The 27,080-nt window shown below is 44.6% G+C and overlaps 1 protein-coding gene across 3 annotated transcripts in view; it reads right to left on the bottom strand.

Annotated features, from left to right (window-relative positions):
• Positions 1–27,080, bottom strand: part of SV2B (synaptic vesicle glycoprotein 2B) — a 185,315-nt gene that overhangs the window by 40,679 nt on the left and 117,556 nt on the right. For all 3 annotated transcript variants that reach the window (XM_046010100.1, XM_046010099.1, XM_046010101.1), the window contains 2 exons: positions 4,487–4,667; positions 4,030–4,181 (listed from right to left, as the gene is read on the bottom strand). In XM_046010100.1, coding sequence (XP_045866056.1) covers positions 4,030–4,181; positions 4,487–4,667 — 333 coding nt within the window. The remainder of the gene's footprint in view (positions 1–4,029; positions 4,182–4,486; positions 4,668–27,080) is intronic.

Raw genomic sequence — 27,080 nt, 5'->3', positions numbered from 1 at the left:
AGTCTGTGCAACTCAAGGGCCCACTCGGGTAGGGAAACGTGGGACTGAAGCCACCATGATACATTTGGCCACACGATACACACATCACCCGACTTTCTCAACCAGAATCAAACCTCTTTTTGCACAGCATGCTCTCCCTGGGGTCTGTTGGTTTTCATTTGAATGAAAAAAAAAACCTTTCCTTTCTCCTGACAGCAGCACTCTACAGAGGAAGAAAAAACCGTAGTACTATGTACACATTTCCCCGCCCATGTCCAAAAGCTACTGTGGGAGAATTAGAAGTCAAGTTGATCAAAACTACATAGCAGTCAAACTCAGGTGGATAATGAGGAAAAGAGAGAAGAAGTGGGTATGTTTATAAAGTATGCTGCCTAAGACAATTTTTTCTTTATGGTAATATGGGTAAATTATCCCAAATACATTATTCCCTCATGCCTCTGTGGTTTTTATGGTGATCTTAATAATCTGCATTTATTGCATTCATGAGGTAGGCTTTGGGACCTTAAATTAAATAAAATTCAACAGTGCACTGCTCCCAAATATATGGAACAACTATTAATTTGGAGACAGGGGTGGTTCTGTTCACTGATCTTTTAGCTTGCCCTACTTTTCTCTGTCAGGATTTCACAAACAGCTGTGGTGCTGAACACAATAAGCATTAATCTTCCATAATATATCCAATTTTTTTCTGGGCTGTGACCATGAGCTCCCAGGAAAACATTCTGACTTTTGTAATTTTCTTTCTCAATGACTCCGTCACCCAAATTCCCGGTGCCAAGACCTCCCATCATTTCATCCCTGCAAAAGCAATTAAATGGGTTGCGTAAGCCGTACACAAACACCACTCCCCTTTCTGTAGTTACCCTGGCATTTGTCCCTGCTGAGTGGAGGGGTGTTAGAACATTAATGTCTTGGGCACATTGAGAAATATTATCAAATGTCTGGTTCAGTCTGGACGAAACATCTGGTCCTGGTAAAATGAGGCTTAAAGTAAATAATCACTCCTGTTACATTGTGATTCTAGTCTATCATGTTTCTTGGGTGGATCCCTCCTCCCTGTCCAGCTAGTGCTTGTTTGAATGAAGCCTAATTGCCCAAGAGGCTTCACTCTTTAAAGGGACATAAAAGGGGTGCCTGGGTGGCTCAGTGGGTTAAAGTCTCTGCCTTTGGCTCAGGTCATGATCCCAAGGTCCTGGGATCGAGTCCCGCATCGGGCTCTCTGCTTGGCGGGGAGCCTGCTCCCCCCTCTCTCTCTGCCTGCCTCTCTGCCTGCTTGTGCTCTCTGTCAGATAAATAAACAAATAAACCTTTTTGAAAACAGGAGGTGCATAAAAGTCACAGATTTCACATGCAAACAGGAGAAACATCCTATCTCTTTGGGGTAAAATATTGAATCATAAGCCCTGATGTCAGCCAGCAGCGGCCAGCGACCAGCCATGTGACCCTTCTGCCATGGGCATCCCATTCAGTCTTGGCCAACACGCTTCCAACCTGAATCTTTGTATCGCTTTCTTGGTAGCCATACCCCAGACATGGGTGTGTGCTTGTGTGTGCAAAGCAAAGTGAAAACGTGATGCAGCAGGTAGGGACTATTGTGGCCCCTGTCATAACACCCGGCACCCAGTGGCCTCCACCATCTGGCAGACACGCGACCTGGGTGGGACAGACCTCCCCCACCCCAATCCATGCAGGATTTGAGGAAGGAAGTACCCAGACACCAAACCAGTCTGGACCCAGCATCCTCTGGGGTGTAGCGATTAGTTGAGTTGGGCATATGACCTACGCTGAGCCAGTGAGCAGCTCGCTGGTCCCACGTGAGGGCAAGTTTCCCCTGGGGAGCAAGCAGTCTGCAAATAGGCCGCTGACATTGTTGATGCTGCAGGAAAGGAAGCTAGCTCGAGTGCCAGACTTGTTTTAAACGTATTCTCAGCACTCCCCTTTGCATCCCAGGAATTACCGGGCATGACGGCTGGCATGAGCTCCACATTTTTCTTCCTTCCCTCTTCACGCCAGACAAGATGCAGTGACTTGTCCCCAGTCACACAGCACCACTATTTTGACTCCGCTTTCACTAAGATTTTATTTGTCCCCCGCACACCCCCAAAATATTTTTTATGCACTTAATTTAAATGTGGAAATAGTTTCTTAGCACTCACTCATTGGGGCCAGTTAACAGTTGTAAATAATATAGCAAGAATTAGGGGAGGATAAGCGATTCCTCTGACCCATATAACCAACAGCACGATACATGGAGGGTACTGTGTGTGTAAAGTGTGCCCTTGGGTGAAGGGCAGAGTGCAGAAATGATGTTAGGGGTAAAATGATTTTGTATCTAAAATGATGGAGAACTGCTTTTGGTGACAGGATTATCTGGAAAATGCTTCAGCTGTTTATTTCTATTATTATTCTTTCTCTATTTCTATACTTCTATATTCTATTATTAGTTATTTCTATATTATTCCTATTCTTATTTCCTCTCTATTACTTGTATAAAACACAGTGGGTTCTCAAAGACTAGACAGGGCAGAGATTACTTTTCCCAAATCCATTTCCTCTACTTTCTTGCACACAGCAAGTTTACATCGCCAAGGGTCCTTGGCAGTAGGGGTGATCATGTTACAGATTTGGGGCCAGCGGGTTGTAAGTAGAGAGGACAGGGTCCACTTGGCAGCCTGTTCTTCAGAACCTCCCATGTACAACTGCCTATGGTCTTTTTCCAAGCAGAGACTTTAGTCACACGGAGGAAGGAGTCCGAACCCCAATATTACTGATGGAGCAAAGCCACCTGCAGATCAAAACATTCACCCTGCTTTATAAGTGGGGAAACTTTGATTGTGTTAAACCACTGAGATTTCAGGGTTTGTCAGATTACCCGCATAAATGCACCCAGCGTCACATTAACTCACAGAGTAGGCATTGTCTACACCAAAACCTCTTCTTAAAGGTGATGGAGACTCCATCACCTCAGAATACACAAAGAGGATAAGATTTCAAGCAAGGACACCAAGGAGTTCCATGGGTAGAGAAGCACTGGTTAGCTTCAGGGCAGTTGTCTGCAGGATTCTAAATGAGAACAAAGCCTACACCCATAATCGTTGGTTTACCGAAAAAAATTTTGAAGGATGCTGATGTGCATTTATTGCCCAGGATGCTCAAAAGACATAATCAAATTCAAAACTGCTGCCTTCTCCCTACTTTACTCTTAACAAAACCAATTGTGAAAGTAAACATTGCCAGGTCTCTGTCCAGAAAATCCAGTTTTTGCAATTACCCAGGCTAATAAAATTGTCCCGGCTGAATCCAAGACCTTGTCTGTAAGGGCTCCTCCACTTCTGCGGCCAAATAAGAGTGACAGCAGGCTCTAGAGTGGAAAGTATACGAGAGCTCTGCATGGGGGCAGGGTGCAGGCAGACCATCAAGATTCAAGGTCATGCCAGGGATGTGACCTTGACGAAGTCATCAACATCTCTTGGTTTCTTTTACGTCATCTATTAGATGGGGTCCCTGAAGCATAACTGCCTAACTTGACTGGGGGAGGAGGGCTGGGGAGATAAAGATCAACATTCTTTCAAATAAAAGAAAGAAAAGAAGACGGGGGCCTGGGTGGCTCAGCGGGTTAAAGTCTCTGCCTTCGGCTCAGATCATGATCTCAGGGTCCTGGGATCGAGCCCTGCATCAGGCTCTCTGCTCAGCAGGGAGCCTGCTTCCTCCTCTTTCTCTCTCTGCCTCTCTGCCTACTTGTGATCTCTGTCAAATAAATAAATAAAATCTTTTTTTAAGAAAAAGGAGGAAAAGAAGAAAGGAATGGAGAGAGAAGGAGGGAGGAAGAACAGATTGTATTATTTCCAGAGAGACGTGTGTATTGAAATTAGTGAGGTGTCTCCAGGGTTGGAAGTTCTATAGAAACATCGAAGTCATAAGGGAACCGTGTGTGAGTATGGGGAATGATGCTAAGGACAGGGAAATGTTGTTGGAGGCAGGTACCATAGTAACAAGGGCCGCTGGGCTCTGCGAAGGCTTGGCACTCACCATAGTGTGGAATGATGGTCCAGGCCATGGCAGACGCGTAGATACCCCCTGTCATCCAGAAGATGCCCAGCCAACTAAGGTGTTCTCCTCGCTTCTCCCGAGATAAGAATTCAGAAAAATAGGCAAAAACAATGGGCAGGGCACCCCCAATCCTGCATAAAGAAAATGCCAAAAGGAATGAATAGAGTCATATGCTAAAAATGATCATAGCAGAAGCCTCATTGCCTTATACCCCACCCTTGTGAATTTGAAAGACCAGCCAAGGCAGGGTCAGGTTTATTTGACCTTATACGCTGACTTTACACCCGTTTTCTAAGGTTTAACCTTGATATAATATCTTTGAAGTCAAACACAAAACTTAGTCCAAGGCTTTCTGGAAGTACCACTCAGAGCTCGAGTAGCAGGGTGCATGGAACCCTGGTATGCCAGGGTCCAGCAAAGCCCTACATGTACGTACCCTATGCCTGAGAGGAGTCGGCAGAAGAGGAAGGCTCCGTATCCCTGCACGAAGGAGGAAAGAGAGGCGAAGGAGGCGTTGAGGGCCAGAGACATGCTGAGGACTCTCTTCCTCCCCAGCTTATCAGCCAGGCCCCCCAGGACGAAGGCCCCGGCCATCATTCCTAGGTAGACTATCAGCCCTGCAGGAGTGGGGTGAAGGGAGAGAAGAGAGGAAGAAAAGGAGAGACAAGACATTAGAAACCACGCAATGTGCTAGAAAACCCGATGCCTATTTTTATGCATTCTAGAAATTCCGTGTCCCAGACATAAAAGGTGGACTCCAACAGATGTTCGTGGCAAATTGGAAGTGCTGTACAAATTCAAATTCTTAAGAATTTTCTCCAAAAAAAATAGCCTCACAGATTGATACATATGCTCACATGCTAAAATAAATCAACCACAGCTCAGTCTGATGCACCTTTCTTGAAGATGGGTCTTTACAGGCATAATTTGCAGAAGGCAGTGTGGTCATTTTATTTTTAAGCAAAAAAGAGTGTTTGTGTTATAAAAATCCTTACCTGCAGGGATAAGTTTAAAGAAAGAATTTCCAGGAAAAAAAATGGCCAAAGGGATGTAAGAAACATAGGAAGGAAGAAAAAAGTACGAGCGTAAAACAGCAATTACCAACAAGCCTGGTTATTTTGTTACTCCCAAAAGAGACCTCCTCCACACTATAACCTATATTCAGCTTCCTTAGGGGAGTACAGAAGAGACTAGCAATGAGCCTTCCTTTCTTTAACATATGCAACGTATACTTGCCTTCTAATAATAAGAACAGTTCATTTAAGGTATCATATATTGTTGTTGTCATGTTTATGGTGTTCCAGTGAAAGTCAGCACCCTCACAGACATGGCCCATCTCCAGAAGCACACGGACAACTCCTTCCTGCTAAATATTGAGCTTTTACTAATTATCAGCAATGGTGCTAAGTGAATACATGATTTAATATACCTGTGAAGGAAACTTTGCAGACCATCCTTCACCAGGAGAAAATAACTGAATACAAATTATGGAAGAATCCTTTCCCCAGCCTTAACTGCAAACTGAACAAACACTGTCTTTCTCAGAAAGGAAGCCTCTGGACCTGCCGATGCTTTATTTATGCAGATGTGTGTCCAAAAGGGCCAACATAAAGCAAAGAGCTTCAATTAGCTGGTTAATGAACTTGAAGCTGGTCCCCTAAAGGAAAGATTTGACTATGCTCTGTTTTATCTTCCCCATGACAGAGTTCCTTCTTTTATCGTCTGATTCTATGAGATGAAAAGAAAGTATAACTTTGGTGTTGTCAATGGTCTTCACAAAGATTTTCTTCACTCAACTGGGTTGTAACTCTTAGCCTTATGCTATGGAAGATACTATTTCCTTTTACATTTCTATCTATGCTTTTACTTCATGGAATATGTCTAGGAGTCTACAAAGTATCTATTAAATGTCTATTACTAAGTAAGCATTTTTTTAGTTGCTGGGGTTACAGGGGGTCCAAACACATGAAAATCCCTGGCTTCAGAGAGCTTACATTCCAGTTGGGGGAAAGAGATAATAAATAAATGAGTAAAATATACAGTTAGTGGGTGACTGATAAGAGTTCTAGATAAAAATAATATAAAGGAGAGAAATAGGAAGAACCAGGGTAGGAGGTAGCAATTTTAAAGAAGGGTTCAGGGAGCCCTCTCTGAGAGGGATATTCGGGCAAAGACCTGAAAACAGTCAACCATGGGGATGTCTAGGGGAAACTGGTGAGCCCATGCTCCTGGTTCTGCCATTTCTCTGCATCCTTGGAGGACCCACAGAGAAGTAATAGTGTGAGGGTCCCCCCTCCTCACTATTTCACGAGTCTCCCAGCTCAGAAAACGTGGTGAGCAATTTCCCACTAGGTATTAGGTCACTAACACTTGTGTTTTAGAAGATGAGTCAAGACTTGCAAATATAACTCATACTATGTGTCATGCTGTCGTAATAATGCGTGGGTCAGTGTGCCCTGCTAGACTATGAGTCTATCTCCGATCCAGCCCTGACCAACAAACGGTCTCCACCATCTAGTTCCCTGCAGTCTTTTTTTTTTTTAAGATTTTATTCATTTACTTGACAGACAGAGATCACAAGTAGGCAGAGAGGCAGGTGGCGGGGGGGGGTGGCGAGTGGGAAGCAGACTCCCTGCTGAGCAGAGAGCCCGATGCGAGGCTTGAACCCAGGACCCTGGGATCATGACCTGAGCCGAAGGCAGAGGCTTTAACCCACTGAGCCACCCAGGTGCCCCTAGTTCCCTGCAGTCTTAATCATGCTCCGTTCTTAGCCATTGTGAGTCATGTCCAGCAGGACTGCCTTACTCATTGATGGGGGCTATATCCATCCACCTTCTGCTGCCATGACCCATGCCCACCACATAAGCCTGAGTGAGGGTCAGGCTGCAGCCTCCCTGTTACTTTTACCTGGTGGTTCCAGTCCACACGACTGGCTTTGTGCCTGGTCCTGAGATCCTGATCTCCACGTTGGTTTCTGATTAGCATCTGATACCCCAACCAATTGGAAAAGACCCAAACTCTATCCACACCTAACCATGTCCTCCCTAGGGAAGAACTGGATTCTACTTCCTCTGACTTGGCAACCCACTTACCATGATGGCCATAGTCAGGAGCCTCGTATCTGAGATGCCCTGTCCTTTTCCCCATTTTAGATGGACCATAGGGATGTCACCACCAACCCAACATAAAGTAGGATTTCACATAAGCACGTGTACTTGGGAATTTAGACTTTTAGACCAGAGCAGAGAGGGAACATTTCTTTCCAAGTTAGGTCTGTTCAGCTTCCAAACTTTGTTGGCCTCAGCTCAACTCCTTGTCAAGAATTCCCGATACCCCATTTATCTTAAAGAACGATACTCTCATGATACATGGTCAATAACATTTCGGATAAAGAAATAGATGTTGAAAGGAAGAAAGGAAGGGAGGAAGGGAGGGAGCGTCTTGCCCAAATTACAAAGCAAATGTTACGGGGGCTTTAAACGGGTGAGTAATATGGCAAGAGATCGTGAGAGTCTACTATATCACATCATAGCACCACGGTAGCACACACAGAGTGTGCACCCGCCATTAGCCCGGCTCCCTTGAAGCATCTCACAGGCACTGTTGGTCCCACTTAATGCTCGCAACAACCCAGTAGATACTAGTGTTCCTGCTTGATAAAGGAAGAAACTGCTTCACAGAGAGTCAACGTGGTTCCCCAAGGTCACATACTAGTGGGAGTACCAAGATTTTGATCTGGGAATTCCAACCTCAGAGCTGATGCGTTAACTACTATGCTTTACTGTTCTTTATAGATAAGCACCAGACAGATCTCTTGGCTCTGTATTAAGTTTAATCTTTCCTTGTGTGATCATCCCCAGAATGGCTTGCTAAGTGGGGCCTGGTTCCTTCCTTTCAAGGCATTAAACAATACGTTATATGATCATCTCCTGGCGAGAAAGAATGTTCCAATAAAGGCATGTGCTGGGCATTATATAAACACAGAGAAGGAACACAGCCTGGATACACTTTGCTCAATGTGGGAAAGCTTCCAAAAGAAGTCATTGAGCTGTGGGTGGAGGACACAGAGAAGCTGGTCAAGTTTCCATCTTGGTGGGGGCGTGGGGGGGGGGGCAGTGCATCCCAGGCAGGGGCAGGCAGCAGGTGCAAAAGACAGAGAGGCAAAAAGAACACCTGATATGTTTGGGCAGTGGCGCCCAAGTAGTTCAGTGTGAGTAGAGCAGAGTGCATGTGGGGGAATCTGGTGAGGCCCGGAGAAGAGTAGACCGGAAACCACCTCATAATTGGCTCATGGGTGTGTGTGTGTGTGTGTGTGTGTGTGTGTGTGTGTGTGTGTGTTTGTGAGAGAGAGAGAACACATATGTATCTTTGGATGCACTCACATGTAGTTATGTGTGCACGTGGCCGTCTGCATCATGTGTGGGGGCCAATAGATTGGGAGGAAGGGAGATGAGAAATCAGAGGAGTGGTCAGGAGATTGGCTGAGAACCATCTGCACACTCCTTACCCTGGTCCACTCCAGAGAAAAACACTAGCAGCCCATTAAAGTTTAGTTTCCTTTTCTCAATAAAACTATCCTTAGCACTTCTCAAATGTTACTGCACACACATAAATCATGGGAGGATCTCGTTAAAATCATATTTTGATTCAGCAAGTCTGGTGTGGGGCCTGAGAGTCTGCATTTCTTTTTTTCAGTTAGAGAGGCAGAATACATGCAAGCCAGGGTAGGGGCGGTGCAGAGAGAGAGAGAGAAAGAGAATATTAAGCAGGCTCTGTACCCGGTGTAGAGCCCGCTGACATCATGACTTGAGCCAAAATCAAAAGTCAGATGCTCAACTGACTGAGCTAAGCAGGCACCCCTGAGATTCTGCATTTCTTTTTTCTTTTCTTTTTTTTTAAAGATTTTATTTATTTATTTGAGAGACAGTACAAGTCAGAGAGAGAATGAGGCAGGCAGAGAGGCAGAGTGAGAGGGAGAAGCAGACTCCCAGCTGAGCAGGGAGCCCAACATGAGGCTCGATCCCAAGACCCTGAGATCATGACCTGAGCCGAAAGCAGTCACCTAACAGACTGAGCCACCCAGGCGCCCCAAGATTCTGCATTTCTAACAAGGCTGGTGTTGCTGATCCTGGACCACACTCTGCACAACGGGAGGCCATAGCACACGCATCTTCCTCGAAGCACAGTAAGGGGCAGTGACGAGAATCCCAGCCGTAGAACCCCCAAATCTCCTTCACTGGTTGTGAGATTTGGGAGAAAATTCTCACACCCTCTAAGGGCCTTACCATCACATGTGTAAACTGGTGACTAGATCATTTCCAAGCTGCCTTCCTACTCATCTGTCTTTTAAAAATATAAATCATGAGCAATGACTTTGTGTGGATTTCGCAGGAAGCACATGTTCGGAGTTTAAAAGTAAACCCAGACACACGGGTTTGATTCAAACTATCGTGGATGCCACGGGAGACATGTCAAGGGATTATACGTGGTCAGGGGCCAAAAGTAGCTCCTAGACCACCAGTTTGCAATCTTGGCCACGAACACTGTGTCAGTTACTAAACTATCATCACTCAGCCCCGAAACCACCCTTCCAGCCCCTAGTTTGTCCGCGAACACCTGTGCATTGCCCACCAGGCGCTGCTGGGCCTTGCCAATAGGGGGCACTAGAGAGAGAGAGAGAGAGAGAGAGAGAGAGAGACAGAGAGGCTGAAAAGCTGGACCTGTGCTTTCTGTTCCCACGAATTCCAGCCCCGCCTTGATCACCAGGCAGCAGCAATGGCGTGCCACACGGGAGCAGCTGGATCCAATTAGCAGAAGCAACCACATCCTGTCCTCCCCTCCTCTTCCACACCAACACCAAGCAGCGAGGGTCCCCTCTCTAGAGATCTGAGTTACAGCTCCCTGAGCTCCCTTCTCTGGGCTTTTGAGGTATGATAATTCCATTCTCTTCCCTTCATTCCCCCAGTCCCAGGCGGCAGCTGCTGCTTGCTTGCCTCCCTATCTCATTGTACTTTATAAACACGGTGCGCTCACCCCACTCATCATTTTTTATATTAAATTCTCTCTGTTCCAATAACTAGTTATGAGTTGTGTCTCCTGACTGCGCCCTGACCGAGGCAGACACGTCAGCAAACTGATGCAACATAGAGATTGGATATTGAACCCAACTCCTTCGCTTTACTAGCTGAGGATGCCGAGCCCCAGATCAGGGCAGAGACTCTCCTGGAAATTCCCTCCTGGCTCAGGAGCTACTGGCACCGTGCTTCTGGGCTCCTGGCCCCGAGCCTGGTGCTACTGTCCAAGGCAGAGGAAGAACTAGAAAGAACAGTAAGAGTTCTTCAAAATGCCATTGCTGGGGATCAGAATATGCCTCCCCCGTCCCCCCCACTCCCCAAACGTACTGCTTTGGTCTAAGGATTATTTTGAGCTGAAGACGGTTGAGAAACAGCAGACCCCAAAGGAAAGCTCTCCACCCTCCTGCATATTTGCCTAAAAGCAGGCTTAGGCTTTTAATCACTGCCAGGCACTTACCAACCCAGAGACAGCACCAAGAGAGATCCACAGAACAGTCCTTCCTAAACAACCTTGACTTCTGTGAGTTTGCCCTGTTTGCCACTCAGGGAATCCTACCAGCCTTTTCCTTCATCTCCTTCTTTCCCTACACTTGTGCTGCTCTTCATGAAGTTGGTAAGACCAAAGTCTTAACCCTCCCTTTGAATGACTCCTGTGCTTATAAACTGTTTTTCTCTTGTTAATCTGTCTTTTGTCAGTTTAATTCACAGGGCCTGCAGCCTGGGACAGCTGAGGGAGGAAGTTTTTTCTCCTCTGCCCTTGTTGGCAGGCTCTGACGAGGAAGAAGGGGAGGAGGAAGGGCAGATCCACAGAGAAGAGATATATAAAATTAACAATGCCTCTGAAATGGCTGTTCTATTAAACTCATTTAAAATCTGTCTTTAGCAGAGGAAATTAAGACAATAAATTTGGATAATTGAAATGCAATGGAGTTATCAAGAATTACTTTAGCACGAAGCAGATAAGGGACTAGCTAGAAAACTGGAAACCCTATCATTCTTCAGTTCCACTCCACAACCTTGCTGGCATATTAAGGAAATGCCCCCCCAATACACGAGCTTTTTAAGGGAATTAAAAACGAAAATTGTTACTTGCAAAGTAGGGGAGGAGGGCGATGAAGGAGGTGGATGTGGGAGGGTGAGAAGGGCTTTTAATCCGTGATAACACCGCAGAGGAAATGAAATATGCCTTCGTGGAGGGAGGAGGAACCCACACAGAGGAAGAGCCCAGTCTTGAAAGCAAGATGATCCAGCCGTGAGTCCTGGCTCCGGGATTTACCCACAGCAAGACCACGTGCAGCCTGTTCAGCATCCCTGATCATTGCTCCTTCTTCGTAAAAGTCAGGTGATAGTGCTGGTCTTGCAGAGTTGTTAGGCTGACATGGGATTACAGCTGATTGAAAGTACCTAGCAGGATGGCCGGCACAAAGTAAATGCACAATTAATAAAAGTTGCTACTGTGGGGGCGCCTGGGTGGCTCAGTGGGTTAAGCCTCTGCTTTCGGCTCAGGTCATGATCTCAGGGTCCTGGGATCGAGCCCCACATCGGTCTCTCTGCTCAGCAGGGAGCCTGCTTCCCCCTCTCTCTCTACTTGCCTCTCTGCCTACTTGTGATTTCTCTATATATATCAAATAAATAAAATCTTTTTAAAAAAAAGTTGCTACTGTGGTTATGAGCAGGGCTGCAGAGAACCGGCTGAGACCTCAGAAAGCCACAGGATTAGAAAAATGAAAATAAGTTGGTGGTATTTTAAAACCAAATGAACCATATATGAAAGGACAGAGACTAGCAGAAGAACCTTATTTATAGCAGCATGCCCTTTAAAACACCTCCCTCTCTCGGTACCTGAAGCAAGAGCCAGGTTCCAATGCAAAGCGTTTTGTGTTTTTTTTAACGAAAACATTTTTCAAGTTTCCTCTAATAAAACTTCCCTGGGAATTGTTTTTTATTTTTTCCTTATTCATGACTCATACTTAAGCTGCCAGATTGTCATCTCCTTCGAGAGGCATCCCTGATGTTCCAAATTAGGACTCCACCAATTTCTTCTGTTAAAGAGGCAGAGAAAACACAGTTCACTTGTCAATAGTTTACTTCGCAGATATGCTATGGTCTCTGCGAAATCATCTTCTTTTTCTTCCTCTTTTTTTTTTACAATCCTTTAAAAATGTACAAAAACAAGCCATAGTTTCCAGAACCCCTGTTCCAAAGGAAATTCTGTCCTCCCTGCTGGTCCTTCAGCAACATACTGTTCCTTCCTTCCTAGCATATATGCCTGTTTGCTATTATATAGCAACATCGTTCCAATCCCTCAGACCGCAGACTCCTGGAGGAAGGGACTGTGTTGGTTTTGTTCGACTGAAATTCTCTCTGTGTCTCTAGCATCCAGCTCAGAGGCTGGCACACGGTAAGCACACCATTAAAATTCATTCGAGAAATAAATATAAGAATTCAAAATCACTTTAGAAAAATCTGAAAAATTTTAAAAAGTAGAAAAGTGAACACAAAAACTGTCCACCCCAAGGTGTTGTGACTGCCTGTGTTGGTCTTTGTGTTTCTACCTGTCTACTTTGGGGCATATTCTGTTTACCTAGTTGAGACTAATCTGTATTGGAAGTTTTTCCATTTGATAAATAACTCCACAAGGGACATCTTTGAGTCCTTTGTGTCCTTGTCTGCCTTGCTGGTCATTTGCTCGGAATTGATTCCAAGAAATGAAATCATGAGGTCAAAAGGGCTCAGTGAGCTTGTGGCCCATGAAACACGATGCCAGGGTTCTTTCCCAAGAGCTCATATATACATATCGACCTCTTGCGATCTCTAGAGATGCTTTTCGTGTAAACGCAAAGCATTTACGTTTTGCATCAGAGGCAACAGGATGAAGTACACAATTAACCAAAGACAAAGAAGCCATTTCTAACTTTTTTTTTTTTGCTTGAATACATAGAAATTAAATGCATTAATTATCCTGGGAGGATTCTAAGCTCTCTTTCCCTACAACCACTCATTTATTGGACTGTGCTTTGTAGGGATCAAAATCAGTACCTCCCAAATGAACTATCTCCATTACATTTCTTTATTACTCAGCCAAATATACCTTTTTTTAGAAGATTTTATTTATTTATTTGACAGACAGGGATTACAAGAAGACAGAGAGGCAGGCAGAGAGCGGAAGGGAAGCAGGCTCCCTGCTGAACAGAGAGCCCGATGTGGGACTGGATCTCAGGACTGGATCATGACCTGAGCCCAAGGCAGAGGCTTTAACCCACTGAGCCACCCAGGCTCCCCCCAAATATACCTTTTTAAAGGGCAATCTTTTCTTGGACTAGGGCCTGGGAGGTTAATGTGCTAAAGGTTTAACGTATACAGGAATCCCCTAGTGAAGTCTCACTTGGGTATTGAGTAACGGAAAACCATCAGGTTATCCAACTGCACACCTCCGTGTGATCAGACGCATTAGGTGAAGTCAGCCGAGTGCTGTGTGTGTACGACATGTGGATGCTTGGAAACTTCTGGGATGAATAAACACTTTCTTTTGGATCCAGATACTTGGCACAGAAAAGGTTTGGCTTTAATAACTTGTCAAGTAAAAACCAATCTGGCAATCATGATATTGGACTTTCTAGTACTTTATGTGTCTAATAAGCTCAAGTGAATGAATCTTTGGAAGCAGGTTAACTTTCCTAAACTATTGAAAGGTGGAACTCTTCCCCAAATCTCGTATAACATATTTATTTAGAAACAAACGTGCAGGGGCACCTGGGTGGCTCAGTGGTTAAAGCCTCTGCCTTCGGCTCAGGTCATGATCCCGGGGTCCTGGGATCGAGCCCCACATCGGGCTCTCTGCTCAACGGGGAGCCTGCCTCTTCCTCTCTCTCTCTGCCTGACTCTCTGCCTACCTGTGATCTGTCAAATAAACAAATAAAAAAAAAAAAAAAAAGAAACAAACGTGCAGAGGAGAAAGGAAGGGACAAAGGAACTGGTATCTGTTTGGGTCTACTACATGCTAAGTATTTATAGAGTAGCTGACATAGGTAATAATTGTAATTGCCATTCCAACAGTGTGCGAGAGGATTAATATCTCAATTTAACAGTAATAATTGTAATTGCCATTCCAACAGTGTGAGAGAGGATTAATATCTCAATTTAACAGATGAGGAAATTGAGATTGAGAGTTTTCCTCTCTGACCATAATTATTATATAAAATATCTAAGGGGCACCTGGGTGGCTCAGAGGGTTAAAGCCTCTGCCTTTGGCTCAGGTCATGACCCCGGGGTCCTGGGATTGAGCCCTGCATCAGGCTCTCTGCTCTGCAGGGAGCCTGCTTCTCTTCCTCTCTCTCTCTCTCTGCCTGCCTCTCTGCCTACTTGTGATCTCTGTCTGTCAAATAAATAAATAAAATCTTAAAAAAAATTTTTTTAAATATCTAAGCTTTCTGACATCTGATGGAAGAAATCCAGGCTTGCAGGTGAGTGACTCATCAATGACCCAGATTACAGAGTAACCCCCAAGAGAAAATACACCGGACTATTCAGGGACACTTGGGTTGGATAAGACATTCGTCACTCTGGCAGAAGATACATCACACTCACTCACATCTGACCTTCAAATCAGGAGAAGCCACAGCCCTGTGAGTAGAGTAGAATTACCCCTTCTGGAAATTCTAGGTTCTGTGTAAGACCAACAGGTCCAAAGATGGAAGTCTGCAGACAAACTGGGGAGTCTGAGGAACAGAAGCCCCTTGCTTTAGCAACATTGTGTAAGGGTAGGACCTTAAATCAGGAAGGGGTTCTCTCTTCAACCATACATATGGGAAATAAAGACCCTACAAGGCAGCCTCGAGACTTCACCATCCCAGTGCTGTGTGACCAAGCTTAAGCCACAAGGCAATATTCTGGGCCAACCCATGAGCCTGTAAGGAGGCCAGGCCTCAGATCCCCAGCCATGTCTTTGGTGAGTGGAAGACAGGCCCACAGCCATGGTGGGAACAAAGGCAGAGAAAGGATTCAGGTCATTAGTAAGGTTTCTGTCCACTAGCCCTAGGGCAAAGTGGTACCTGGTACTTCCCTCAATCTTCTCTCACATGGAAACAAGAAGCATCAAGAAGCATTTCCTGAGAATACTGTGAGAATCTTGAAATTGCCTTGTTCACATACTACCACACTAGAGATCTCTTAGAAAAGCAAAGCTTCCCTTCATGTACCTCCCACAGCAGGTGGGTGAGGCAGCAGGTGGGTGAGAGGAGGTGAGGCAGGTGATAGAGGGTGTCACCTGGGATAAAGCCACTTGGCTTTAGAGGTATGACATCTCTGACAGCTGTCCTGGTACTGTGCACATCTCAGATGTGATTATGACCCAGTAAGACTCAACAATCCCTCAGCCATTCCATTAAAGACCAAGTCAGGGCTACCACTGTGGTCATTTCTAGAGGGTGGATCAGTCCAGGAGAATCATAATAAAGCCAGTTATGGAGAACAGCCAAGAGTCAGAAACTGAGAAAGGAATAGATGATAAGATCAGGAGAGGAAACCCAAGTCTTTGCAAGGAAATTTATTAAGTCCCATTCTCTACATGTCAGGGAACCTGGAATAGGGGTATAAACATAAATAAATCCTAGCCCTCTGCTTTCAAAAAGCTCACAATCTAATGGAAATAAAGAGGTAGGGAAATGGGGAGTGGTGGATCAGGGCAAGGGCCAGAGAAGGGAAGTAGCAAGAACTCTGGCAAGCTGATACATGGAAAGAGGGTGATGAGTGAGCTTGGCTGTCTTAGAAGAGGCAGATGACTAGTGGGATAAGAGTAGGGCTGAGTGTCACACCAAGGGATCAGAAAACCATGCAGTTGGTTATTGGCCAAAGTCAACCCACGATCTTCCAGAACTTAGTTGCCATTTTTGGTACAATCACTCTGCACCAAAGTGGGCCACCTTGTCTTCAAAGGACATTATCTTCTATGTTAGAATAGAGTTGATTTGCAGCCAGCCTGGAAAAGGTCTATCTTCATCTCTGGGAACACCTGGATATGTGGTTCTGACTTTTGGGCAAGATAGGGGCAATGGTATTTGTGACAAGCTCTTTTAAGTCTGAAACTCCCCTGGCAACCCCTTGAACCAGTTTGTTTACTGATGGTTTTCAGTGGTATAACTGATTGGTCATCCCGGCTTGATCACAAGACCAAAGGGACATGACAGCCCCTGGAGGAATTTCAGCCTTGAGTTCTCACAGAGTGAAGATGTCTTGAACAGATCTTGGTGATTCAGTATGGAGGCAGGTCCATATGGGAATAAGGAGGACCCTGGAGAGAGTGCCTGAATGTTTCTTAAATTCCCAGTGCTTGTCCATATGATCTTCCTGCATCCTTTGCTTTAAATAAAGGCCTTATGTGACTATACTCAGTGGAGACTTGTGAATCCTCTCAAATATCTGAAATGATGAAATATTCACCACCTGACTCAAGGATTGCAAAATCATAAGCCTCCAGGGGCCAGGTCAGGAAGTGAGGATAGACAGCCAGGCATACCTAGTAAGGAAAACATGCCCATCTAAAGGGAGCAGCCATATCCAATGTTAGCCAACTGCTATGTTATGGAATATAGATGCTGTTTCAAGGATTTCAAAAAGCAGAAAAATATGGATTTCTAAATAAAATTCTTTACTTTATAAAACACTTTAGCAGCACAAAGGGCTGATATCCAAGATCTATAAAGAACTTCTCAAACTCAACACCCAAAAAACAGTCAAGTCAAAAAATGGGCAGAAGACATGAACAGACACTTCTCCAGTGAAGACATACAAATGGCTAACAGACACATTTAAAAATGTTCATCTTTATTAGCCATCAGGGAGATTCAAATCAAAACCACATTGAGATACCACCTTACACCAGTTAGAAAGGACAAAATTAACAAGAAAGCAAACAACATGTGTTGGAGACGATGTAGAGAAAGGGGAACCCTCTTACACTGTTGGTGGGAATGCAAGTTGGTGCAGCCACTTTGGAAAACAGTGTGGAAATTCCTTAAGAAATTAAAAATAGAGCTTCCCGATGACCCTGCAATTGCACTACTGGGAATTTACCCCAAAGACACAGATGCAGTGAAAAGAAGGCCATCTGTACCCCAATGTTCATAGCAGCAATGTCCACAATAGCCAAATTGTGGAAAGAGCCCAGAAGCCCTTCAAAAGACAAATGGATAAAGAAGATATGGTCCATATAAACAATGGAATATTACTCAGCCATCAGAAAGGATGAATACACAACTCTTGCATCAACATGGATGGGACTAGAGGAGATTATGCTGAGTGAAATAAGTTAAGCAGAGAAAGTCAGTTATCATACGGTTCCACTTACTTGTGGAGCATAAGGAATAACATGGAGGACATTAGAAGAAGGAAAGAAAAAGTGAAGGGGGTGAAATCAGAGGGGGAGATGAACCACAAGAGACTGTGGACTCCAAGAAACAAACTGAGGGTTTTGGAAGGGAGGGGGCTGGGGGCTGGGTGAGCCTGGTGGTAAGTATTAAGAAGAGCATGTATTGAACAGAGCACTGGTGTTAAACGTAAATATGAATCTTGGAACTCTACCTCAAAAACTAATGATGCACTGCATGGCGACTAACATAACACAATAAAAAAGGAAAGAAAAAAAAAGCACTTTAGCGGCAAAGCAATTATTTTCCTCCAGTGTTTGAGAAGCCTGTATGGCAAGAGAGCTATACAGGTTTTAGTAGAATGTTAGGATGTGAATATTTATATTTTCATTAAAATAAAATGTTTCTCATGGTTCAGATCTCTTCATTTTTCTATTCCTATGACAACTTGCCTTAATTTGGCATTTGCCTTTTTATTAGGTATCAATTACCCCCCCGGGTAGTGCTATTTGATGCTTTTTTTTTTTTAAGATTTTATTTATTTATTTGACAGAGAGACAGAGAGCACAAGTAGGCAGAATGGCAGGCAGAGGGAGAGGGAGAAGCAGACTCCACTGAGCAGGGATCCCAACGCAGAACTCGATCCCAGGACCCTGGCATCATGACCTGAGCCGAAGGCAGCCGCTTAACCAACTGAGCCATCCAGGTGCCCCAATGCTCTCTCTCACCGAGGAGTTTTCACACTGTTTTTTTTGTTGTTGTTCCACTTAGTATGTTCTTTATTCATATCTTCACATGGGTGACTTCTTCTCATACTCCAGCCCCAGGCTGCGAGAGGCCTTCTCTGATCATCCATTCATAGTGATTCTCCTTTCAAAGGCGGAAATCAGTCCAGTTAGAAGGCCATGACATATATTCCAAGTGAGCGATGCTGACAGCATGGGCCCGGGGTGGTAGGTAGCAGCAAGAGGGGTGAGAAGTGGCTGGATTCTGGATGTGTTTAAAAGTAGAGTCAAGAGAATGGATGGTATTTAAAGCAGGGATGACCAGAACCCCCAAAGAAAGGTCCACAGAGAAGAGATCCCAGGACCGAGTACTGAAATGTTCCAGTGTTTAAGGGTCAGAAAGATGAAGAGAAGCCAATGGCAGAGACTGGGAAGGACCAGTGGGGGAAGAGGGGCAGACACCAAAAAAACTAGAAGGTGTCCTCAAGGCTGAACATCAGTAGGGCTGGAGAACTCCACAGAGTGAGCTGGAGACAGAAGAAGGGGCCTTTGGGTATTAAAATATGCTTAGAGAAATTGCTCCCCTATGTACATACTCAACCCTAGGGAGTCGATCGTAGTTAATTTAAGATGGCCATCTTCATCCAATTCCTCTCACCAGTGATTTATTCAGGGAGAGAAATAAGACATATGGGGATATTTGTCAGAACTTTCTGGGCAATATTTTTGTGCCTAATAAAAGCAGAAAAAGCACTGGTTTTGCCACCGTCTCTTTTTTCATTTTATTTATTTTTTCAGTGTAACAGTATTCATTCTTTTTGCACAACACCCAGTGCTCCATGCAAAACGTGCCCTCCCCATTACCCACCACCTGTTCCCCCAACCTCCCACCCCTGACCCTTCAAAACCCTCAGGTTGCCCCAACCTCCCACCCCTGACCCTTCAAAACCCTCAGGTTGTTTTTCAGAGTCCATAGTCTCTTATGGTTCGCCTCCCCTCCCCAATGTCCATAGCCCCCTCCCCCTCTCCCAATCCCACCTCCCCCCAGCAACCCCCAGTTTGTTTTGTGAGATTAAGAGTCATTTATGGTTTGTCTCCCTCCCAATCCCATCTTGTTTCATTTACTCTTCTCCTATCCCCCTACCCCCCCATGTTGCTTCTCCATGTCCTCATATCAGGGAGATCATATGATAGTTGTCTTTCTCCGATTGACTTATTTCACTAAGCATGATACGCTCTAGTTCCATCCACGTCATCGCAAATGGCATGATTTCATTTCTTTTGATTTGCCACCGTCTCTTACTTTCTGCTTGGAAAGCCAGTATGGGAGGATGGAGCACTTAGAGCTACAGTGATCACCTTGTGACCATGAGGGAAAGGGAAGGAGAATGACAGAGATGCCGGGCCTTATGCATTGACATTGGTGAACCACTGACCCATCCCTAGAACCACCTAATTTGGGAATTCTTGATAAGTAAATAATAAACATCTCTAGGATTCAAAGTCATTGTTGTCAGCAACTGAATGCATCCAAGACACATACTGCCTCCTAAAAAAGAAACCATAGATAAAAGATCATCTGATTGATTTATATAGTCTTCCTTAAGAGCGAAAGACAAGACAACCTGGTATAGAGCAAAGAGCTCTGTGCCAGATGTCAGGGGTCCCAGGCCCCACTCTCTGAGTGTCTGACCTTGACCAACTCCCTTGCTCTCGGGACTCAGTTTCTTTTGGTTAGAGACGAAGGGCATGCTAGGAGTTTTCCTTTATCCCTTTCACTTCTAATATTAGATGACTCCATAGTGTTATAATTAATGGCTTATGCCTTATCATTTGTCATCATATCTCCTTTCAAGGATAACTCTTCCCCTTCTGGGACCCAAGAGAGGTGAGGCAGAGGGGCCAAGGAGAGGATAAAACTTCTCTGGGTCAATTCCTGTGTATCCCTGGCAGACTCTGAGTCAGCAAAAACTCCAGCAGTGAAACAGAAAATGCTCACTCGGCACATTCGAGCAGCCCAGCTACTCCCATGGAGTGGAAAGTGTCCACGTTCCGTCTGTTCAGTGGACCCCATGGGGCATGTCAGAGGTGATTACCATCCCACCTATCTGACTCTCCCTTCCCTCATCCCTGCCGGGCTACTATTTGAGACTTTTTCTGGAAACTGAAACAATGCTCTGCAAAATGAAAAGCAGCTCATCTGGGCTTGTGCCGCCCATGATTTATAAATAAAGAAGGATTTTTACAACCACTGGCCTACAAAGGACCGTTTTAACCCACTGAGCCACCCAGGCGTCCCTACAAAGGACCATTTTAGTTGAGCAGTTATGAACTCCACATCGGACATGACCTTGGCAGTGCAGATATGGGGGAATTCTTTTCTCCTCTGCCGCTCTGGTCTCTACAGGGTGAAAGATCATTCCTTGGGAACCTTTCCATGACCTAATACAGGAGGGCAGCATGGCTCTTCACTCTCTGAACAGCCTATTTGGGCTGATGGACTATGCCTCAGGGACTGCTGTGAATCCCCCAAAAGTCCGCACCTACCTTTCTGGTACAGCTGATTGGTATGTGGACTACATCCTGCTCTCACCTACAGAGAGAGACTGTGTACCTCACTCCAGCACTCCTGGGGAGTCCCAAGCTTGCATCGTACTGGAATGATGTATCTCATTTAAAAGGATTTTTTAAGGTTAACAGGCACCTAGAACCAACTTCCATGGATGGGACAGCAAAGGAAAGGAGAAGCAATAGACTTTGAAGTCAGACCTAATCACTGGTCTCAAGTCCTAGATAGGATTTGAGTAGTTAGTAGTAGTGGTAGTATTACTAACTACTTTTTTTTTTTTTTTGACAGAGATCACAAGCAGGCATAGAGGCAGGCAGAGAGAGAGGAAGGGAAGCAGGCTCCCTGCTGAGCAGAGAGCCCGATGTAGGGCTCGATCCCAGGACCCTGAGATCATGATCTGAGCTGAAGGCAGAGGCTTTAACCCACTGAGCCACCCAGGCGCCCCATTACTAACTACTTTTGACAAGTTACTTCAACCTCTTGGAGTCTAACTCTTCCCAACTGTAAAAAGCTGAAAACAATGCTTTCCTTGCAGGTTGCTCTAAGGATGAGAAATGTCATACATAAAATGCCTAGTCCAGAATGGTTGCAAGGGAAGTTATATTATCAGATTATAGCCCTTGGTGGGGGCAATATAATTATTATGACTGGCTTTCAGATGAGAAGAAAGGTAACAGAGGTTGTACCAGGCACTGGGAAATAACTGAATTTTAAGCACTGGTTCTCCTTTGGCTCTGGATACACCTGTGCCAGAGAAAATAACTACCCAGCCTCATCACTGGAGAGTAGCCCCTGGTGAAGATGAGTGGCAATGATTGACAAGCAAGAGAGGAAAATGGTTTTAGGAACTGAACAGTGGGCCAGCACGCATCTCCAACATCATTTTGCTCATCATGTAAATGGGGGATTATCGTTCTGGCCATCTCACGGGGTCATTTAAAATTCAGAGTATCCATGAACACCACTAAAGATTTGTAAAGCACAATGGGGTGCCTGAGTGGCTCAGTGGATTAAAGCCTCTGCCTTCGGCTCAGGTCATGATCCCAGAGTCCTGGGATCGAGCTCCACATCGGGCTCTCTGCTCTGCGGGGAGCCTGCTTCCCTCCCTCTCTCCCTGCCTGCCTCTCTGCCTACTTGTGATCTCTGTCAAATAAATAAATACTAAAGTAAATAAATAAAATAAATTTAAAAAATAAAAATCTTAAAAAGAAAAGATCTGTAAAGCACTGTGCGAAAGGAAACGTGATTTTCGGGTGCAACCCCGTTTTTTCATGCCGACTAAGGTGCAGGTGAACATCCCAGCTATCACCACAAACACAAGAAGGAAGCCTTTCAGGGACAGTTTCTACCGAGAACAATAAGCAAAAACCCTGACCTCTCAGCAGCTCCCACTACCTCTGAGAGTCTGTAAAATGCCTAGTTCCGGAACCTGGATGCACCCGGAATCACCAGGGAGCTGTTAGCAAATGCCTGCACCCACACCCTACCCACAGAGATTCTGACCTAATTATTCTCGAGCAGGGTCTGTCTGTGTAACAGCTCCTCAGGTGACCTCAGGGGTAGCCAGGGCTGAGAATGCTCATCTAGAAGTGGTTCTCCGCTGGAGCCAATTCCCTCACCGCCACCCACCCCATGCACCCCTCCCTGGGGGACCCTTGGCAACATCTGGATATACTTTCAGTTGTCGTGAGTGGGAGCTGGGTCCTTTAGGCATCTGATGGGGTCAAGGCCTGGGATCCTGCTAATAGCCTTGAATGCCCAGGACAGGGCTCCAGAGCAAAGAATTATCTAGCCCCTAAATGGCAAACATGTGTACTGTTGAGAGGGACCACCCAGAGGACTGGTTTAAAACAGGAAGTTGCTGGGGCACCTGGGTGGCTCAGTTGGGTAAGCATCTGACTTTGGGTCAGGTCATGATCCAGGGTCCTGGGATTGAGTTCCACATCAGAATCCCTGCTCAGCAGGGAGTCTGCTTCTTCCTCTGACCCTCCCCCCATGTTCTCTCTCTCTCTCAAATAAATAAATAAATCTTTTTAAAAAACACAGTCACTCGCTGACTGTACCGCATAATATGGCTCAGCAATATTTCTGGTCCCTCCTGCTCCCTGATCTCCAGAACTTTCTTAGTCCCCAATCAGGAGATAGGATCTATTTCCCCTCCCTCTTGAAATGGAGAAGGGCTTTATGACAGCCTCAAGAAATAGAATGCAGAGGAAGTAACACTGCCTACCTTCTCAGACTTTGTCACAAAAAAACCAATACGGATAGATAGATACACACAAATGTATGTATATATGTATGTATGTGTGTGTGTGAGTGCACGTGCGTGTGTGTTGTATGTGTGTGTGTGTGTGTGTGTAACTATATATCTCACATCTTCTTTATCCATTCGTCAATCAGGGGACAATTGGGCTGCTTCCATAATTTGGCTATTGTAGATAATGCTGATATATAAACACTGGGGCACAGGTATCCCTTTGAATCAGTGACAGACACACACAGGAATATTACTCAGCCATAAAAAGAATGAAATTTTGTCATTTGCAACGACATGGATGGATCTAGAGAGTATTAAACTAAGTGAAGTGAGTCAGTCAGAGAAAGACAAATAACCACATGATTTCACTCATACGTGGAATTTAAGGGAAAAAAATGAGGAAAGGGGAAAAAAGAGAAGACAGAAAGAGGCAAACCAAGAATCAGACTCTTAACTCTAGAGCACACACCCACGGTGACCAGAATGGCGGCGGGTGGGAGGATGGCTGAAACAGGGGTCGGGCATGAAGGAGCGCGCTTGTCTTCATGAGCACTGGGTGTCACATGGAAGTGTTGAATCACCGTATCACACACCTGAAACTCAACTACACTGTATGTTAAATAATGAGAATTTAAATAAAAAACTTAAATGGATAGCTTTTGCTTGCCTTTCTCTCTCAGAATAGGCACCTTGGCCACCCTGAGCCAACAAGTATGAAATCTAGCTGTCTAAAAGCCGCCATGTTGGTGTAGAGAGACCATATAACACAAACAGCCTTCAGTTGGCACCAGCCGCCCCTTCAGAAGATTCCAGCTCCATCTTCTGGTTGCCCCAGGTAATGCCAAGTAGAGCAGAGGCCAGATGTCTGCCCAGATGGCGGGTTCGTTAGCAAAGAAAATCGTGTGAAGGTTTTGTTTCTACAAGGAATATATGTTTGTCTGTCTGTCTGTTTGTTTGTTTGTTTGATGCACAGCAATATACAGCCAGAACAAAGTCCATGACGATTCTGTGAAAGATCCATGCCAGGCACCCCTTGATAGGACCCCTGATATCAAAGGCTTTATATACTTTTACAGGGATTGGGCTACTCACATATTGAGCCCATGCCCAACCCTGCAACTTCCCCTCCATCTGTAATAAGTACGTCTTATTTTACTTGAGAATTTCCCGCATTCATTCCTGTTGTAATTTCCCTGGGACTCTCTTTCTTTTAGTCAGCAGGAAGCTGGGAAGAGCCCACCGCAAATCCACCAGCTTAAGGAGTATTTTTGCAATTGTAGAGAAACGTTGGCGTCAGTGCACCCAATGCAGGCAAAGGAGGATGCCATTGGTTTGCCCTGTGTCATCAGTACTAAATGCAAGGGAACAAGGGACTGAGATGCCAACAAGCGGGTGCTTTGAAAACACCAAACACAATCCTGAACTACCTACCTTTAACGTCATTCCTTTGGATGATTTTTTACCTATAACTGGAAAATACCTCCATGTGAGCCGGAAGGGCATTAAAAAGAAATGTGAATTCATTTGTCAACCACATAAGAGCATGGAATCTCAGAGAAAGATTTCAGAGCAGCCTGGTATCAGGCTCCAGTCTTTACACGGTCTTTGTTTTCTTTGTATTTGGGCCAGAGGGATAATATTGGACGTGGCATTTCAAGTTCCCCTGTGCTGTTTTATATTTCATATCTCTTGTGTGAGCTCCAGTTCTGCCTTTAGAATAAAACTCATTGATCTGTGTCAACTACACGTGCATTAAAAAAAAGCAGTGCACTGGGTGTTATATGCAACTAATGAATCATGGAACACTACACCAAAAACTAAGGATGGACTCTATGTTGGCTAATTGAATTTTAAAAAAGCAGAATGTAAAACAGCAAAAAAAAAAAAATTTGATTATATATGCGGTACAGTTGGACATTAAGTATTGCATATCTGCCCCCTCCCTAATTTTTAACTTTTTTAAGTGGACGTCAAAAAAATAAAAGCATTTTGCTCTGTCCTGCCGCGTGCAGACAGGCCTTGATAGACTCATCTATCCTCGAAATGTTCTGAACCACATTCTGAAAACAAGGAGTTACTGAAAGCCCTGGCCTTGCATTGATTTTCTTTGATATATTGTTCATAAGGAAGTTGTGGTTTTGAAAACAAAGTAGTTTTCTTCCATGAAAAATACTTCTTAAGCCCAAAAAGTAGTATGCAAAGTTTTCCTTCTTGTTTGATAATAAACTACCAAGACACCCTTCACATAATAATGCTAATAAGTCAGCACACATATACGAAAGAACAAAGTTCACTCAGTGCTATGACTCGCCTGCTTTGTGTGGCCATCGACCAGAGGGAATCCCAGGCATGTGATAATATTCAGTAGTTTTAAAAATAATAATGAAGGAAGATTTTCTTTTTTTTTTTAAGATTTTGTTTATTTATTTGACAGAGATCACAAGTAGGCAGAGAGGCAGGCAGAGAGAGAGAGGGGGGAGGGAGGAGGAAGCAGGCTCCCCACCGAGCAGAAAACCTGATGCGGGGTTCAATTCCAGGACCCTGAGATCATGACCTGAGCCAAAGGCAGAGGCCTTAACCCACTGAGCCAACCAGGCGCCCCAAAGAAGATTTTCATTAACAAATGAATGCATTCTCCTTGTCTTGAAGGAAAACGACCACTTGACACCAAACAGAGCAGAACCTTCAATGCTCACATTTTCACAGACTTTTTCTTCCCCAAGTGAGACAGTTCTAGATGAGTGACCCACTAAAATGCAGCACTTGAAGGAGCTCAACTCTCATCTTTCTAAAAGCTCAGGAGAGAGTCAAGAAGAGAATAAGACAAGTCACAGATTGGGAGAAAATATTTGCAGAAGACACATCTTGATACGGGACTGTTATCTAAAACATGCAAAGAACCCTTAAAACTCAACAATAAAGAAACAACCTCATTTTAAAAATGGGCCAATCACCTTAACAGACACTCACAGAAGAAGATGCGTATTTGGTAAACAAGCGTGTGAAAAGATGTTCCACATGGTGTGTCCTCAGGAAAGGCAAATTAAAACAACAAGGAGACACATCTACAAGAATGGCCCCAAACCGGAACACCAGCAGTGCCCGATGCTGGCCAGGGCGTGGAGCGACAGGAGGTCTCATTCCTTGTTGGTGGGAATCAAAGTGGTACAGTCACTTTGGAAGACAGTTTGGCAGTTTCTAACAAAACCAGACATATTCTCATCATATGATCCAGCAATCACACTCCTTGGCATTTATCCAAAGGAGTTGAAAACCTATGTCCACACAAAAATCTGCATGTAGATGTTTATAGCAGTTTTATTCTAGTTGCCAAAACTTGGAAGCAACCAAGATACCCTTCAGTAGGTGAGTGGATAAAATAAATGGATCCCAAAACTGCGGCACATCCTGACAGTGGGATCATAATCAGTACTAAAAAGACATGAGCTATCAATCCATGAAAGGACATGAAACAAATTTAAATGCACATTACTAATGGAAAGAAATCACTGTGAAAAGGCTACATACTGTATGATCTGACTATAGAATATTCTGGAAAAGGCACCACCTTATGGAAACAATTAAAAAAAAAATCAGGGACGCCTGGGTGGCTCAGTGGGTTAAAGCCTCTGCCTTCGGCTCAGGTCATGATCTCAGGATCCTGAGAGCGAGCCCCACATCAGGCTTTCTGCTCAGCAGGGAGCCTACTTCCCCCTCTTTCTGCCTGCCTCTCTGCCTCCTTGTGATCTCTGTCAAATAAATAAATAAATAAATAAATCTTTAAAAAAAAAAAATCAGTGGTCTCCAGGTATTGGAGTTGGGAAAAGGCTGAATGGGTAGAGTACGGAGGGTTTTTAAGGACGATGAAACTACCTTGCACGATACTATAATAATGGACACATGTCACTGTGCATTCATCCAAATGCATTGACTGCATAACACCAAGAGTGAGCCCTAAATTGAAAGTCAAGTACAAGTTTTGGGTGACAATGATGTGTCCACATAGGTTAAACAATTATAACAAATGTATCACTCTGGTAG

This window comes from Meles meles, chromosome 6 (genome assembly GCF_922984935.1).
Source record: "Meles meles chromosome 6, mMelMel3.1 paternal haplotype, whole genome shotgun sequence".
NCBI classification, from domain to species: Eukaryota; Metazoa; Chordata; class Mammalia; order Carnivora; family Mustelidae; genus Meles; species Meles meles.
This window is presented reverse-complemented; position numbering and strand designations above follow the sequence as displayed.